At 41.8% G+C, this 18,590-nt stretch overlaps 2 protein-coding genes across 2 annotated transcripts in view; one reads left to right on the top strand and one right to left on the bottom strand.

Moving 5' to 3' along the window:
* Positions 1 to 114: 114 nt before the first annotated feature.
* Positions 115 to 11,941, top strand: SLC46A2 (solute carrier family 46 member 2). The gene is made up of 4 exons (XM_014889238.2): positions 115 to 6,397; positions 7,950 to 8,033; positions 9,680 to 9,836; positions 11,295 to 11,941. Exons 1-4 carry the CDS (start codon positions 5,338 to 5,340, stop codon positions 11,350 to 11,352), a joined length of 1,359 nt encoding a protein of 452 aa, XP_014744724.1. The 5' UTR covers positions 115 to 5,337; the 3' UTR covers positions 11,353 to 11,941.
* Positions 11,942 to 17,161: 5,220 nt separating this feature from the next.
* Positions 17,162 to 18,590, bottom strand: part of SNX30 (sorting nexin family member 30) — a 47,466-nt gene continuing 46,037 nt past the window's right edge. Inside the window, exon 9 of the mRNA XM_014889236.2 lies at positions 17,162 to 17,570. Coding sequence (XP_014744722.2) covers positions 17,511 to 17,570 — 60 coding nt within the window. The 3' untranslated portion in view covers positions 17,162 to 17,510. The remainder of the gene's footprint in view (positions 17,571 to 18,590) is intronic.

Genomic DNA, 18,590 nt, shown 5'->3' with positions numbered 1-18,590 from the left:
AAGATTTAAAGAAATACATACCTTCCCTCCTCTCCAGAAAAAGCACTATGCCTCACACAAAGCAGAAATGCAGAGACTGCATGTTTATGCATTTTGATGGTCTCCACCCCTCAGCCAGGAAAATGGGGTGGATTCATCCCTCTTCTCTCCACTGTCCTGATGCTCTCTGCCAGCTACTCTTCTTACATCTTGTAGAGTCTCAGGTTTATGGAGAGATATACATTTCCTCTAATTGTACCTGGCTAGGGCTGAGTTATTTAGCAAAGGTCCTATCAGACCAGAAAAATCAGCACTACTCTTTCCTTCGCTCTCCTTTCTTCCCCCCACTTCTAAGGACAGGTGATTTACTATTTCTTTCTCCTCCTTTATTCTGCTATATTGTTCTTTCCAATATGTTCTGTGTGTTATCTTCCTCTAATTCATGCTGACACCCACCCAGATCCTCTCCAAACTTATAAATTCCAAGTCAAATTTACATTTCTACACAGCTTTTAATCACCCTTTAATAGTTTTTTGCAAACATTATTATTTAAATGTTTTAGTAGTCTTTTTGGAACCAATTCACCATTGCCAAAAAGTTTTCCAGACCTGAATGAAAAACAAAAATATGAAGCAGACCAGCAAAATTATTTCAAAATAGCTTTGGAGAGCACTTAGGAATGGGACGGAAGTTTGTGGGCTTGAACCAAGTTTTTATACATTCATGACTGTAGTTCATTCAGCAGTGAAATTTTTTAATAATCATGTTATTGATATAGCTATTTAATTTTTTCAGACTCTCCACTATTATACAAGATAGGATTGCTTAAGCAAGTTTATTTCATCCCATTTCTCAAGGCTATTGCTGCCTGCACGCTCTTAAAATTTTCAGTGTTTGTGTTCCAAGCTCATATATACCTTGGCAACAATTTTTAAAAAGGCATGAATGTAAATGAAAAGGAGGATGTGCACATACAAAAAAACTCATTTAGTGCCAGGATTATCTGGGGCTTATCTAAGAGCAACAGCAGGATTTGCTCTGTGGTCCAGGTGATCAGGCAGACACCAGGTACTGCAAGAAGCTTTTATTCCTGATTCCATATAGATGATTATGTTAAGGTATACAACTAGCTGTCAGGACTATTAATTGCCCAAATTCCTCAAGCTAAAGGGAAAAAGCCAACTCAGTAAAAAGCGTCTGTCAAAGGATGATGTGTTTTTATTTTCAGCAGGAGATAGGCCCATGGGAGACTACAAGAAGGTAAGCAGAAAATTCTGAATGGAGGAAAATAGAGAAAACCATGATGAGTGGTGGGGAAAGCAAGGGAGCATAGGTGTCTGGTGCTGCTTGATCACCCAGTGACTGTCCTGAAGGAAAAGTTGCCATTCACAGCCCCTTGCTGGTCTCCGAGTTGTTCTGAAAGTGGTGGTGAAGCGGAGGAGAGTGCCAGCCTTTTCCAAAGGAAGGCTGGCAGACCTCCCTACCCTTTGCTCCTCTCCATGAGCAAATCCCCCCTCCAACATTTCTGTAGCCTGCACACCACCCTGGAGCATGTAGAATAGTGGGTGAGGCCTCGAGGCATGGGGAAGAGGCGCAGGTGTGCTCCCACTGCCTGTGACCCACACTGCCTTTTCCTCCCAGGAGAAGCAGAGGAGAGCCCATGTCTCCATAGATCATCCCAACATGTCTGATGGTGCTGAACTCCCAAATGCCAGACTGCTGGCACAGAGGTCTCAGTGTCTGGGGCACCTCCAGGTGCACCGGTGAGGGCATGGTCCTGTATTTTATTACAGTAGTGCACTTACCAGTGCTGTGTCACAGACACTGGCACCAGCACCCTGAGTTCCCAACCTCGGGTTTTTTCCTCATAGCCACAAAAAAAAGGCTGCTAGATTTTTTTTTACACTGTTGAGGCATTGTCTTCCACCATCAGTGGCTCTGGATCCAAGAAGACAACAGCCTTGGACTAGAATGCTGCATCCCTGTGCCCCTGGCTGTCCACACAGGGGGACATTACCATTCTCCCTCCATCTCCCCTATCCCTGCAAGGAGAACCACATGCCTTGTGAGGACAGGGCCTATATAGAATTAGATGACAGCCACTGAGGAAGTCAATCAAACACAGAAGTTATTTATGATGAAGTATTTTCCAAAGGAAAACCAGCCATCACTAAAAGAGCTGCTCCTCCCCAGTGTTTTCAACCAACTCTCCCTCCTTCTGGGGCAGCAATGGGGCTGCAGGTCCATCCAGGATCAGACCCAAGCACTTTAGAGTTCCTAGCCACATTTCCCCACTTTACCACTGCTACAAAGCCACAGTGGAGAGGATGATCTGCACACACCAAGTAGGAGGATGAGGAGTTAGAGGTGATTTACCACCTTGGAGGCAAAATGCCTTGCCAGACAGGGATTGTAAATCACAGATCCCATTAGCAGGCTTAGGGCAGAAAGACGAAGAGGGCTTACTTGCCCACATTAGATTGCAGTCCAGGATATCAAAAGGACCTTTTCAGACAGGAATGCTGAAGATCAAATTCCAGGCACTTTCCTAGCCCAGGACCCCAGCATACTGGAATCCCTATGGCAACTCTGTTCAAAAAGAAAAAGTGATGGAACTGCCATAAATGGTTTGAAAAAAAAGAAACAGAAATACTGCATAGGAGTGTAAAACATCACCACAGAGAAACATAGAACACCTCTAATTTGGCCAGGTTGAGAAAAGTTGAAGAGTTGGTGAGACGTGTGCTGACCCTGCCTCTAGTGGACCTCAAGACAAGACCACTCTGGAGAGAAATGCCCTAAAAGAGTGTGCTCCTTCTCCAGCAGGACACACCATTGTATTTTTTGTTAAGACAGTCCCTGATTATGTAGGTACATTTTTCTTAAATGTCAAGGGCCACTTGGCCACTTTCTTAAGGTGCCACTATACTTATGCTGCATGAGCATATTTTAAAGCAGATGCAAATGTCCCTATAAATATTAGCAATATAAAAACAGGGGCCTCTGAAAAATTACTAGATAATAGTAATTTTGATAACTTTGTGGTATCAAATGAATATGGGATTTGTGAAAATTGTTTTGCAGTAGTAAATATTTTAGAGCTCAACTCAATTTTTTGAGCTCAACTCTTACTTCAGCACTTACTGTTTTGCAATCACTGACATGGAAATATATCCTTCCATGAGAACTAGTTCTAAAAACTACAGTTAATGTGAGTGAACACACAGAATATCCTGGAAATACAGATGTAATTCATTAGATCTCTAGTAACATTTAGCACAGTTCATTAGTTATCTAGGCCTGAACAGTGTTGGCTGCATAAGCCAGGCAGTCTGTATATGCAACAAAGGGTGGAGGAAAAATATTCCTCACGTAGGAGTTGAGCAGATCTGCAGTGTCTCAAGTGCAGTGACTGTAGCATACCTCTGCACTCCAATTTAATTCCTTTGCAGCAGACCTCGTGTCCCAAACTGAAGCTTGAATGGGACAAGTAATTTATCTGTCCTTGTAATTCTTGTGGGAGACACAAAGCTCCCTGGGTGAAATAAAATGTGGCAGTTCCTTTGGTTGCATTTGTTGCTCAAACTGGTCACAGGTGGATGCTTTGGGGTTTTCAGTAAGGCTGTCTGGAATTTCCATCCTCTGGAAATATTTCAGGGTTTGCTGAAAAAAACCTGTCCCACTTTTCAATAAAAGCTGAAGAAACTAGACACCTTTTGCAGCTAATCTGGGGAAAAGAAAAAAAGGCAACTGTTGGAACAACACACATAATTTAGAGCTGGCTGAGTCTTTTGGTCTAACAAAAAAAATTCTCTGATGAAGGTGGAGTTTTCTAGAGCAAATCATTCTAGTGGACAGTTCCCTACTCCTTTCCTGCTTAGATCCTGTATCTTTCATCCTGTAATTGAAATACAAGACAAAAATTATTGCACAACCAAACAGAGTGAAAAAAGAAACTCTTGAGCCATGGCATTGAGTAAATGTCACCTGAGTCAACAGAGTCCCACAGATGGAAGTTTGAACATTGTTTTTTCAAATTCATCATTAATTTCTTTTTTAAAGTAATAATCATAAATCTTCCTAGAACAGATTGTTACTCTGCCTGTTATGATTCATTAAACCAGTTCAGAATGAGATTGCTATTTATTACGTTAGCATTTTTGAAACTGCCAAATATCCTCCAAGTACTTCCTGCTACTGGGACTGCATGCATTGTCCTTGGAGCTGGCAGCCTGCTTGCACCTATCCTAGTCCAAGAGCTTCTTGTGCCTCTGGCTAGCAGCACTGCCGTGCCCCTGGGGCCCTGCTTGAGTGGGTCACTCTACCTGCCCCTCAGGCAGCAGCAAAATTGGAAGCTGACTTCAAGCTGCAAGGCTTGAGAGTCTGTGGAAATAAGCACCTGCAGAGATGCACAGCCATCTCCTTGAGGAGCTAGGGCTGGAAAACTCTTCTCCAGAGGTGGACTCTCACCCACCTCAGCCTGCAGCTGAGCTGGCTGGTGACTGGGACACAGCAGTCACTGAAGCCTTTGGATAAACTGGGACTTCTCTCCTCCTCTTGCAAATTCCCACATTGTAAGCCAGAGGATGTGGCAAGCACAGTGGCAGCCACAGGAAACAGGTTACCAAAAATAGACCTTTTCCCATTTAATTTCTTTTTGGTGTAATTTCCTGATTGCATTATTGAAACAACAATGACATAATGGGCATGATGCAGCAACAGAAGCAGGTAAAAGCAAAAGATACAATGACATATTTGTGTAGAAAAGAGAAAAATGAGCTGGCAGTAAAGGGGAATTCACAAATTACTTGATAAAAAGGCACATAGCCATTCCCTGCCCCCACAACCACTCTGAAACTTCTCTGATACATGAAGGATACCAAAAGGAGAAAAAAAACACCCAAAGAAGTCAACAAAAAAAGAACAAATCACCACCCTAAATTACAGCAATTACTTGATCAGGGCATTTTCACTTCCTACTCTGTGAGAGAGAAATTCCCCAGGTCATCTGACCTCTGTTGAAACTACACCAGGAAGAGGAGCAGCAGCAGTCGACAAGTGCAGGGCGTTCTCTGGCTGTACAAAAGCCTCCCATGTGTGAGCCAGAGCTCAGAGCAGCACAGGGATGTGCAGGTGTGTGGACACATAGCAAGGTGAGCTGCGAGTATCCTGCCAGCCAGATCATCTCTTCCACAACTCACCGGTGCTGTGCAGCCTGGCAGATCTCCTTTTCCTTTCAGTGCTTGTTTCCAACCATGCCTCCAGAGCAGAGCTTCTGAGGAGCTGTTTCCTCATGTGCTGTTTCCTCACATGCTGCTGAAAGCAGCTGTCTCCAAGAAGAGGAGGTGGCTAGCAGCATGGTGGGAATAATGGCAATGAGGACGTGGATTGAGCCAGTGGTCGCAGGTTCTCAAGTGGCCAGTGCCTTCTATGACACAGCACTGCTCCTGGTAGTGAAGAACTACTACAACCAGACCAACAGCACTGATCCCTCCCACGTCCTGGAAGATGCTCAGCAGAAGGCTGTATCTAATTTTTATATCATCTACAACCTAGTTCTGGGCCTGAGCCCACTGGTGTCAGCCTATGGCTTATCCAAGCTGGGTGACAGGATACATCGGAAGATCCCCATCTGCTTCCCTCTTCTTGGTTATTTGGGCTCCAAAACTCTCCTGCTGCTCCTGATTCTGCTGGACTGGCCAGTGGAGGTGATGTATGGGGCTGCTGCCTTCAATGGGCTGACAGGAGGCTTCACCACACTTTGGGCAGGCATCATGGCTCTGGGATCCCTGAGGTCCTCGGAAAGCAAGAGGTCCCTGAGGCTCATCATTATTGAACTGGTGTATGGCCTCGCTGGCTTTCTGGGAAGCATGGCATCTGGCTACCTCTTTGTTGGCTTCAGTGACCGCTACCGAGAAGGCACCGTGTTGGTGTGCTGCAGCATTGCTTGCTACGCCTTCTGTCTCCTCTACAGCATTTTTGTCCTCACAGTCCCCAAGCCAGCAGCGTCCTGCCCAGCCAAAGCCAAGAGTGCAGAGGAGGTGGGTGGTCAGCTACCAGAAGCAGCAGTACCAGGGAGTTCCCGACCTTCAGAGGGCAGCATGTCCGCTCCAGTATCACCCTCGAAACTCATCATCATCCTGCTGTTTGTGGCAGCAATCCTCTATGACCTTGCTGTGGTTGGTGCAATGAACGTACTCCCACTGTTCTTGCTCAGGGAACCTTTAAGTTGGAATGCCGTGCAGATTGGCCATGGCAATGCTGCTGGGTACATGATCTTCATTACCAGTTTCCTAGGGGTACTCGTGTTCTCCAGATACCTGAGGGATATTACCATGATCATGATTGGAGTAGCATCGTTCAGCGCTGGCATCCTCATCATGGCCTTCGTGCAGTGGACATTCCTGTTCTACATTGGTAAGTCGAACAGCCACTCACACGAACAAATACACACTGAGAAAGGGGTGTTTCAACATCACTGGAAGAGCTTTTTGCTTTGCTTCATGACAAGTTTGCAACCAAGGAGTTAGGCAGATCATCACACGGGCAATTTGCAAGAAAGCATCCTTATTATTCCTCCTTACTCTCCTCTCCCTTAGTACTGTTAAGACTGAGCACTCTACATTATTCTGAGGAGGCATACATTCCTGCCAAGGATTAGTTTAAGGCCCATTGACTTGTAATTCATCAGTAGGTCACAGACCAAATGTTCACACTCTGGGGCACTGGGAATTGTTGCTGACTCCCTGTACTAGTAGGACCACATCACTGCAGCAATAGGAAGCACTTGCTTCCTCTGAGGTAAGGCTTAAGGCTACAAGAGAAGCAAAATGGCTTGCTATTACATGAACACCTTAAGATGTGATTTGTCATATGAAGGCACTTACACCTGATGGGAAACTTAATGAAACATTGGAGCTGTAAAGTATCACAATAATGTAGTTTACAAATCTCACACTGTACATAAATTACTAAGGGACAGGTAACAATAGATTACATGGGAGCAGTATCCCATGATAAAGGAAAGGTGAGTTTACTTTTGGGACGTAACCTATGACAAAAAACAAAATCCAAGAACTGCATTCACTGTGGCAGAGCTATCTCACAGAGTATTATCTATTGCATGGCTTTAAGGTTTTTCTTCTGAAAGTGAGAAAGACACTGGAGATAAATGTCCCGAAGTGATTTTTCTGTCCATCCCTACAGGGAATGGGAAATTGAAAATTAATCAAAGTTGTTCTAAAGGGAAAGATGATAGAATATTGTATTTGTGTACTAAGCCAAACACTGAGTAAAAATTTTAAGAGATTTTGTTTGTTTAGGCAGTCAAGCTGGGGAATAAAAGAAAAAATATTAAGTAAAAAAAAAAAAAGCTTGCTTAATAATTCAGCTCATCTTCATCCTGAAAACATGCTGCTACACAGTGTGTAGGATGCTTATTCCCTGCATTGCAGAAACACCTTGGTACACTACACACGGACCAAGTCTTCACTGAGGCTGGTTCTGCTGACAGAAAGGTAATTCCAGCTCCCTATAAATTTTCACAGTAGAGACAGGCTACAATACTGCAAGCCAGAAGCACCAAGGTAGAAGACAGATGTCGTGTTATAAAGGTACTGTTTCTGTCAAGGCTGTGTAGCACAGGGGGCTCTCTCTTCATTATAAAACTTAAGTCACCATCCTCACTATCTCAAAGGAGAGTGAGAATCCCATCTACGCTGGGATGTCTGACTAAGAACAAGAGATGTGTCTAGTTTGGGCAAATTACCTCTGCTAATGGGAGCAAAAGCAATCCTGCTTTTCTGCCTTGAATGAAGTGAGGACCCACCTCTTTTTCACATTCAAGGGATGAGAAAAGGTGAAGTAAGATGCCTGCCCAAGCCAGAGGCATGTAATCTTCAAAAACAGTGGTTGTGTTGGGTCATAAAGAGCAGGTACTGGTGATAACTCAAAATTCATTGCATTACAGCACGGGCAGTGATGCTCTTCGCCCTCATCCCCTTACCAACCATCAGGTCCATGTTGTCCAAGCATGTTGAAGGATCATCCTATGGTGAGTATTTTGGTTACCTTACCAATCAAAACCCCCTGAAATCTCTTTATTCAGCCTAGAATACTTAGAGAAAGGTAAGTTACTGCTGCAATCTGTTCTTTGTGTAATAATACCAGAACAGACGATACCACAAACAGGAAGGGAGAAGCAGAGAAACTTGCTGGACAAGATTCTCATATCCAATCTTCTTGTACTGGGTTGCATCATCATTTATCCACAGAATTTTCAGCATGTACTTCAAAAGATTACAATCAGTGCATAGTTCAAAGGTGGGGAAAATAGCTGAGGTGCTGCTCAAAAACACAGTTTTGCAGAGAGAACCAAGAAAAGCAGAACATTGAGTTGAAGCACTGTGGTATTCATACCGTTTATATCTGGCTTCTTTTATGTCCAGTTTTGGGAAGGATGGATTATTTTTATCTCTTTTTTTCAGTTATGCTCTCTAAACATTTCTTTAGGTGTTTTGCAGTTTGTTCCTGTCAGGCCTGATTTAACTACAAAGAATAACTTTTGCATACAAATTGACCCTTCTTGGAACAGCAATTAGAATTCTTTCCCACTAAAATATAAATTAAAAATTAGTGAAAGGTATTTTACAGCTGCATATTGAGGCCTACCATTTTTAACCCAACAAGGTAGATTTAGACACAAGATACAGTAGGACTGGCCATTCATTCAAACAGCACCACAGGCCCACAACTGCTCATACCTCCTCCAAACACGTTTCCTCTGCATCCTACATAACCTTTCCCTTTCTGCCAAATGAACGTGATACTGCTCTGTCACCAGTTCCTTCCTACTGCTTATGCTCCCTCAACATCCACTGTAGCAAAATCATCTACCTGCCACAAACAGCACAGCTCACAGCCCAAATTCACCAAATAAATCAAACGTTTTTAACCTCCACCTCGAGCCATATGGGTTGCACGTGATGATGGCATCAATCCAGACCTCGAGTAGGACCTTGCAGCAGAGCAGCACTCACCTTCTGGTTGCAGTCTCATCTCCTTAGCTGGTGGCTGCTGGTGCTGAGTGGCTGCAGAAAGCTACCAGGGCAGCAAGCTCAACACACAGCCCTGACTTTGCCCCCAGTCTCCAAGTCCCAGCAGGGCTGGGTTACTTCCTTTCACCCATTTAACACGACAGAAATCCGTCAGTAAAAAGTGGTTTCAACTAGAATTCAGTTTCTGCCTTTCTACCACACGAAATATCATATAAATCACACAATCCCCATTTCAGGCATTTTTTGTAATTTCAGCCCTGTGAACCACTTTCCTGGCCTAGGCCAGAAGCAGACCCTGACTAAAGTTTCTCCTGTCTTGAAGATGTCAGTTCTAGACTATTTTTCTACCTCTAGGAAAAGGAGCACTTATTACCCAGTTTATTTTTTTAATGCTTTTATGCTTTTATAAGCAGCTACCTTTATATGTTGACTGTTTAGGCAGACAGTTTTCCATTTGAATCTTTTGGTCAACACCTAAAAGGAAAAAATAATTTAACTGTGGTCTAGAACAGAAGCTGATACAAGCTCATGCCATCTGGTGTTAGAGGGGAAATGACTACCCAGTTGTGATCCTGGATTTGTCAGGGAGGCACCACGGCTGGTTTGTTAATCTCCAGTAACAAACTATGTTCCTGTCTTACAGGTAAGGTATTTGTTCTGCTGCAGCTGTCTTTAGTCACCACGGGAGTAGTGACATCTACAGTCTACAACAAGATCTATCAAAACACACTGGACTGGTACAGTGGCTTCTGCTTCATTCTGTCTTTTCTAGTTGGCTGCCTGAGTCTCCTCCCTTTAAGGTAAGAAATAGGAAAGATTTTGTTCAAAAGGACATGTTGCATTTTCTCTGTTCTTCCTGATTCTTGGCATAAAGTATATGATACAGATAGGAAAGAATTTTAAAAAGAAAACAACACCCCCCACCAATTGAATTTAAAAAAATAAAAATGGGAAAAACAAAGAAACTTGCAGAAATGAGTTGACAAATATCAAAGAGATTCAAAGAATGAAAGTTACAATGTCTAGCAAGGTTTTTTTTAAATCTTAATTTTGTTCAATATAACATGAATTGCTGTAGGAAGAGTATTTGGCAGTTTAACAGCTAATAGTCCCAGGGAACAAAGCATTTGCAAAAATGTAAATGTTTGATACTGTGAAAATACCAGTAAGGAGAATGAAGGAATAATCCTAAAAAAAGTAAAATGTTTTTTAAAAAATTCCATTATATGTTACTTACCCATTGTGACAGAAAAGAATAACTTGAGTCTCTCTCAAATGTTTCAAAGAGAAACCATTACTACAGTGAAGGAAAAGGTTACTTCTCTGGTCCACTGAATTTGCCCAACTGTACCACTATGGAGTGTCTGAGAGGTATAATTTCAGGAACAACTTTTAAGCACAAAACCAGCTTAATTTTAAAAGAGAAAGCTGAAACAACCCCTCCATCTATTTTTACAGATTTTTTGAAGGCTGTCCTTCCAAATCTCACTTTGTCCATTAGAGCCTCCCCAAGACTCTAGCATGTTCTATTACAAGGAACAGCAAGATTTTTTTCTGTGTGAACTGTGATAATGTCAGTATTTAATCCATGTAACAACAATATTTTTATTCGTATATAACAGACATACTGGATAGGCTAATGCTTGATTCCAGGCAAAATTCCTGTCTAGCTCTGCTGTAGTTTAAACAAAATATAGTAATACAACATCTAAAAGCACTATGTATACCGACTTCAGCAGCACCACTTAGAGAGGAAGAAAAAGCAACACTAAGGAAAGCTCCTCCACCACCACCTCTATTTTATCCAGAGTATCAAAGGCTTTCTGGGCTTGTGAATGCATTTGACAACCAGTGTCTTCAGGACTACTAGTTTGGGGAAGGTTACTTCATACTCATCATTCCCCTGGCTCTGCTTTCTTCCTCAGATCTTCCAGACACAAAAGACTTGTTTCTGATATGCAACCCTCCCTTTAACAGGGGTCACTGCTGGCTACTCAAATGCTTTTCAATGCAGATTCCAAGCAGAAGTATAATTATCCGCACAAAAATGGGTTATTAAAATGAAGGATTACAAATGGTGCCAATGATATTGCTTATACACAAGAGAAGCTGGCAGATCGCTGAGAGGAATCCTATTATCACTCAGCCAGCTCCAGACACCCCAGGAAAGTAAGACATAGATGTGGAAAGAGCAAATTTCAGTTTGATAAGCTGGTTTGCCAATTCTTATTATCTGCATTTTTTATTGTTCTTGACAGCTTTGTGGCCATCAAACAACGGTCAACAACTGGCTCCCTTGAGATTCTGACTGAGTAACGGAGGCATCTTCTGGTTATTGTTAGTCTCTACAGTTACCAATACAACAGGATACAGAACATTTCTATTTCCACTTCACAGCATGCCACAACCTCTCAGCCACTAAACTCACCTAGGAAGAGATGTTTGCCTAGTTATTTCTGCAGCACGCACCCCATCCTGCAGAGTGTGTGCATTGGCACATACTGCACACCAGCAGTCCTCAGAGCAGGTGCAGCAGAATGGTTTTTGCTAGGCTGCTTAGCAATACCAAAGAGAGACAAGAATATTGTCTAGAAATGAAAATGGCATTTCTAGACACATCACTCAGATGGAAGTGGAAAGTAAAGGACTGGTTTTCCATTAGTGCCTTGTCTGTTCATTCAGAAATCTCACGGCAGTTCTGTTGCTTTGGCTGATGAAACGGGGCTGCAGGCCACATGTCATGTGCACAGGACCATCAGCAGGACACACTGGCTCTGTACTTCCTACAGATATTATCAGCCCAGCCAATTAATGTTACATACCATTAAATAGAGAAATACCACCATAAAAATATGTAAGATTAACAGAATTTTAGTATCCCTACAATAAAACACCCCTGAACAGATGTTCATGACCCTGATTTCTGGGAGATTGCCCCAATGTCCCTGGACAGTGCTTCAGCAGAGCTCATGCGAGGACTACGACTCAAGAGCTAACGCCTGGTGTTTCAGCTCACATCACCACAATGTGCTACTCTTGTAACAGATTAAGAACAGGTAAGTGCAGCACATAGCTCCTACAGGATTTATACAGGTGTAGGGACACTGATACCATGTAACAGTTACCATTTTACCTCAGCTTTAACTGAGTTGGAAAGGAACCTCATACAATACAGCAACTAGCATGAGATGATGTCACATATATCAAAACATGAGTTAAAAATCTGGCATGTCTCACAAGAATGTGTCTGCTTACATGCTAATTGAACTAAAAAGGATTAAGCAGCTTCCAAGGTCCTGGACTAAGTAAAGAGAAGTTAAAAGCCTTTAAATAACTGAAATAATCTTGAGGCAAATCAGGCATCTTCAGTTCTAGTAAGAGGTATAGCAAGAAGAAGTTGGTTCATCATTACACAATCTCTTGCTCTGAGGAAGTCGCTGTCACCCTGTCATCAACCCTCTCCCCACCATCCAATCTTTCCTCAGCTCCTTCACTTTCAGTACTAGAAGCAGTGCAGCAACAGGTCAGAGGATTTCTAGTTAGATCAACTGTGGAAGATTTTTAGGGGAAGGGTATTTCTGCAGTGAGCTACTTAGCAAAATAAGCACACATATAATTTCACCAGTGAAGACTGCAAAAAATTGAAACTTTATTCTAAGCAAAGGAGTCATCTTTTAATACATTTATTGGTCCATTCCATTAAATTAATTGAGGTAACCAAATGGTGCATTTAAAAAATGTACACGCTAATAGAGAATTACAAACAGTTTTACCTCAAAGCATTTTTCTCCATCAATACTAGCTCCATAGTAAACAATGCACAAAGTATATTTAAAGATATATGAAAGGGTATAGAAACATGCCAGCATCAGAAGGCAAGACATTTCCTAGCCTGCAAGTCTGAACAAGAGCACAGTTGCCAGATTTGACCAAGTACAGGAAGTAAAAGCCTCCTTCCCATTTTTACATTGTTTACTAGCTAATTCACACAGAGACAAATCTTTTCACAGAATTTTAATGGTATGAACAGTGACTCTAGTTCTGGTGAGTGGGTTTATAGAGTGAAAGCAGAAGAGTCTGGACAAGGAACCAGAACCCCATCACTGACACCTTCAACACACTGTGTGAAGCTCACAGCCACCTTGCCTTCACCTGCGTGGCCCAACTCTCCAGACCTTAAGGAGCGACAGAGGGATGCAGGCACAGAGAGCAAGAATAAGGACGGTGCTTCTTTATTTCTGTGTACTGTAGACAAAAGCCCTTTGGCTCTTCTTGTAAGACTGGCCCTCACTAACCTGTCTCCTTGTGCAGTGGGAATGTTGCACTGGCCACAACACTGCAGCTTCATCTGAAGGTATGGATCCATATCCCACCACCAGGGTTAAGGAAATGGTTTAGCTTCAAAGCACAGAATACCAATACCTTCAAAGTGTCTAGGACAGTGACTAGCCTTTATTGTTTTAGCATGCCATTTACATAAGGGTGATCTACTCATACCTCTTCAGAAAGTTCATTATTTTCTGCAAATTTACTGTACTTTAGGCATGCAACCTTAAAACTTGTCCAGTTCATTACTAAGTACTTCTACAAATCAGATACTTCAGCAAGACTTTCAAGTGCTAAGCACAGAATGAAGCACTGCCATTTTAGTTTGTAAATTGGTTCAATAGCACTCCCAAAAAGTCTAAAATGCCACATTCAGTCTGCCAGAAGGCAAGTTTATTCCTGTGATCCCCAGTTTTACTTCACAAGAGGAAAAAAATAATCCAAAAAGTAGTGGCAACTTGCCTATCTTTAGAAAAAAAGTCCTCATTCTCCCTACATATTGTAGAAGTAAAAGTTAATATACCCAAGGAAAGAATGTTCTACCTTCAGAATTTAAGATGACAGAACATCTAATGAGCTAATTTAGTCTATACAGTTTTGTTCAGAACAAGGATTTTCAACAGTCTGCAACAACAATAATAATGATACCCAGTTAAATGGTGCAAGTTTTAACAAAAGCATGGCTGCTGTTAAAATAATGAACAGTCTCTGCTGATGTGGGAAAGAATTCTTTTGTATCCTTGCATCTGCAGGACTGACACCTGAAGCAATATATGTCACGAACAGGGTATGCAGAGCCACTGCTTCAAGGCTGTTGCACAGTACCTCCACAGAACTCTCTCTGCCACTCATGCTTTGTTTCTACCAGCTATTCCACTACTTTATCCTTAGCACAAGTTTTAGTGCAGCAAAAATCCAAGCAGATTTCAGTGAAGAATCATACTTCATTCTCTAATACAACTCACACCAAAACTGTTTGTCTTTAGAGCTACACATATTACCTTTTAATTTTCCAATGTATACCTGAAAAAGCCATGATGTTTTAACATCTATGTTTATTGCAAGATTTAGAACCTGATGGAGGTATACATGAACAATGTATGGTCCATTACTGAGCATAGAAACAAGATCTCAGTGCTTGCTTTACTGTGCTGGTGCCACTTAAGAGAAGAAACAAACACCACAGAAACTATACTGAAATGGGCAGCAGTGAATTACGCATCTGCTGAGAGAGTCTTGCTCTGACTATGGATTATGAGGAAAACTGGGCTAATTTAAGGACTGCTGAAAGAACCACATGTTAAATAGGCTCATAAAAAGGGTGACTGCTTTTGGTGTCATTTTGGTGCATGTGCAGAGAGTCATCTTAAGTGATTTAACACTCAAGTTACAAAAAAGATGAAGCTCCTGGACTATTCCTGCTTCCCTTTACCAACATCTTTTGTTTCTCTCATGGAAGTGTGGGCCATCCAAAGCAAAGACTTATTCTATAAGTATTACAGGATAACGTGTTAAGAGTTTCACTCTCAGTTCAGGACTCAACCTCCCTCTAACAGCAGTTATGTGATACAAGTGTCACTCTGCACATCTTGCCAGAATTTCCTGCAACTTTTGTAGTTTTCCTGACTGGCATGGCTGCCCAAACATCATGGTCAGGATCCTCCCCACACCTCACCCACAGCTTCTCCCCCAGTTACCTTGTGATTTACAACAACTCTTCAGAAGAGCAGACCACTACACAGCCTGTAGGAACAGAGACTCACCAAGGCACACACCTCTATTACACTGCAGCAGTTCTTGCAGAGGACTTCTTCAAATGCCAAGTTTTACTTCCCTTGTAAGAGCTTAAGATGTTTTGGTCCAGATCACATAAGATATCTCAATCTTCAGCAGCTCCAGCCTCAACAGTTACATGTTGACTTAAACTTCACTTGGTACTGTCCACTTCCATTATGCTTCTCGTGAACAGCTGTGATACTAATTGCTGAATTTCCCAGAAGCAACACCCACTTCAGTTTGACATAAAGCAAAGCAGGAAGAGTCCCTTAGTATTATAAGGCATCAGATGAAATCACCTGTAGGAAAAAGCCACCATTCTTTCTACTCATCTTGTGCTGTTTATTTTAATAAGATGGTGGGAAGACTGATTAAATATTAGTTCAAAATATATTTTGCTTGAGTCTCAGTGATGCTGTAGAGTCAGCTACAAAATTCCATTTACTCCACATGAACTAATTCAAAAAAGCATGTTGATATTTCTTTGTGGAAAATGGGGAAGACTGTAACCCTGAAGGACAGACTGTTAGATAGTATGCAGGTGCTTATTCTAGATTGCTTCAAGATGATCCCCTCAAGTACTTCCCCTGAACAAGAGGAGTCCGTGATTCTGAACCTATTAGGAATTTAAAACAAAGTTCTCATTTACACCAAAAAGTGCATATTGACAAATTGACCTTAAACCAAAGTAACATAGTTTTAGTACCACAAAGTTGTCAATGAAGGCTGAGCCAAACAGAAGAATTTCTTAAAATGTCTTATATTTTAGTTTTTCATGCAGAGAACACCATCTCATTAGCCTGACAGCTACCACAGTGCTGCAATAACTCATCTTGAGAGTTCCATAAAGCCACCAGGCTGAGAAGGGTGACTGCATGTTCAGTTCGTGTTTATGAAGGAAGAAATTCCAAATCAGACCTGATAGGTTGTTACAGGACAACAGAGAAGTTGCACAAAATCAATCACTGCTCACATTCTTTGCAAGAATGTTGCCAGAGAACAAGTAATCACTCAAATTTAGCAGTAAGCACAGAGTTATTTATTGCCTTAAATCCCAGTATTACACTCATATGAGCCCCAACCCCCCTCACTAGGATGTTTAAATCACGTCAGCATTCCTAAGGCCATTAACACCAAGTAGGCATTTACTTGAGGTTGGACTGCAAGAGCAAGGACAAAAAAGGGATTTGCAGAAGCAGATGCAATTCTAAATGCCAACAAAAACTACAAAGAAAACAGAAAACAAAAAGCAGTCCTAAAAGACTTGCCATGTGGTTCAGCAGAGACAGGTATGAACATTATGTGTACCTAAGAGGGTACCCATCTATCCCTCACCAGCCCATTTAAGGCAAGCTTTACACACGGACGCTTGGTGGAAGGAAACATTTGACATCTTTTGGCTTTTGGCTGCTGCAAAGAAAGCGTGGGGAGAGAAAGCAGAGTTCTACTTTTACTACAGCAGGCGTCTTAGGTGACCAAGCCTAAAGTGGCTCTAGTAAAATCCATATATAAAGTATGGTGTAAGAGATCACCGCGCAACTTCCAGAGCTAGCTTTGGAAAAATTAGACTCATACTTCCTCCCTCATTCCAGAAACAACCCTTGAAAGGCTGCAGTTCAACTCATTCCCGCTGCTAGGCTGGTTTTGATCCCCAAGTCAGTCACAAGTATGCTTCAGTCAACTGACATTACTTCATAATCACCAAGGTAAACAAAGATACTCAGTATGAACCAACAGCATGCCACACTCACAAAAACCACAGTTCATGCTTGCATCACCAGCTATCTGCAGCTAGTGTTGGTATGGTCTGTCTAGAACCAGCCTGACTCCCAGACAGAAAAGTCTACAGAGACCATTTCATCCAGAGGCAGTACACGGCTGGTAGCAAAACAGAAAATACTCTTTCCCAGCCTTTCCTTGTACATTAAAAAAAAAAAAAAAAAAAAAGGATTGGTTCGAGAGTAATGTTTCATAGAAATAATTATTGGGTTTTTTTTAAGCAAACAAAACAGAAAAGTAAAAATTGGCACCTTGCAGTAGAGTTTTATTTTCATCTTTTTAGTGTTCCACTCATCAGTTCCTTCCAGACTAGAGAGGTAAATTTTAACAAGATCCCCATGCACTTTCACTGTGAACCCCAATCACTCCATAGGATAAAGAAGGAACCATTCAAGATAACTCAAAAAGATGAAACATACCCCAGGTTTAAACACAAAAATTGAGGAAAAAAATTCAAATAGGCTGGAACAGATACTCTGAAAAACTAAGTGCAGTTGTCATTTCAATTAACTTAACAAAGAGTCCTCCATACAGTTCCAGTATGACTAGTGGTACTGAGCATAGAAGTGCTAGACTGTCCGTGAAGGTACTTCTTATTTGGTCTCTGGCTTGTCTTGCAACAGTGGTATAATTGACTCCCACGCCGTAAGGCACTGAAGAAAGAAAGAAAGATTTACAAAACTGATGTTTTTATTGGTTCATATAACTTCTGACCAACCTTCCAGACCAACAGCAAGCAAGCTGAAGAAAAGTTACGTAGGTCTTTATAGATTATTACAGAAGGGGGAAAAAAACAGAATGTCGAACAGCAAGGAAATGTTAGCATAGTTGCACCTTCCAAACAAATTCAACAAATTCAAGTTTTCCAGAGTCATAAGCTGGCCCAAGCCATTAAAAATCTTCAGAACACACAGGATTTCCAAATACTAACCTAAATTTTTCTAAGCTGAAAAATATCACAGCTTTCAGCTAGGCAGACGAACTGTTTTGAGTAGAAATTCATGTCTTTGTGGCATGACTGAGGGTGAAGACTGATTTGGACATAATGACAGCTATTACAGACTACCTCCAGCAAATTTGTTTGAAAGAAAGCATGCATTTAGGGAAGTAAATTCTGTGACACAGTGTATTCCAGTATGGCTCTGGGACTTGACTCTACTACCTGATGAACTGGTAGTGCCTGGTAGAGTAAACTGTAAGTGGACTGTAGGTGCTGGGTTATTAGAAAGTCACTCTAGGCTTTGGAGTAATTTTCCCAGCCACATACACTTAGTACAGTCCTTGTACTGTGTGTTGTTACTGTCTTTCAACCACATAGAGCCCAGAAGTCAAACTGGGCAAATACAGACTGTGGAATCCAAATTATTAAATGCTGGAAATGGGCAAACTCATCAGTAGCTCTTATATCCACAAGTCATTGTTGACAGACAACTTCCATCTAACCTTGCTGACTACACTGCAGATGAATACAGTACTTCTAGTTGTGCACCCTGAAGCAACTGGACACTTTCTTACCAAGAAAGCTTCCTTGCTAAAAGCAAAACTAATGTACAAATGTAACTGTCAATTGCAAAGGCACAGCTGGATGTTCAGTGGAGTCTCCAACATCCCCCTCCACAGCAGCCTTACAACTGAGAGACCAGAGTGAAGAAAGTTATGTGTGAGCAGTTATG

The sequence above is a fragment of the Sturnus vulgaris genome, chromosome Z (assembly GCF_052056855.1).
Source record: "Sturnus vulgaris isolate bStuVul1 chromosome Z, bStuVul1.hap1, whole genome shotgun sequence".
NCBI classification, from domain to species: Eukaryota; Metazoa; Chordata; class Aves; order Passeriformes; family Sturnidae; genus Sturnus; species Sturnus vulgaris.
Note: the sequence above shows the minus strand (reverse complement) of the source record. Positions and strands in the feature narration are given on the sequence as shown.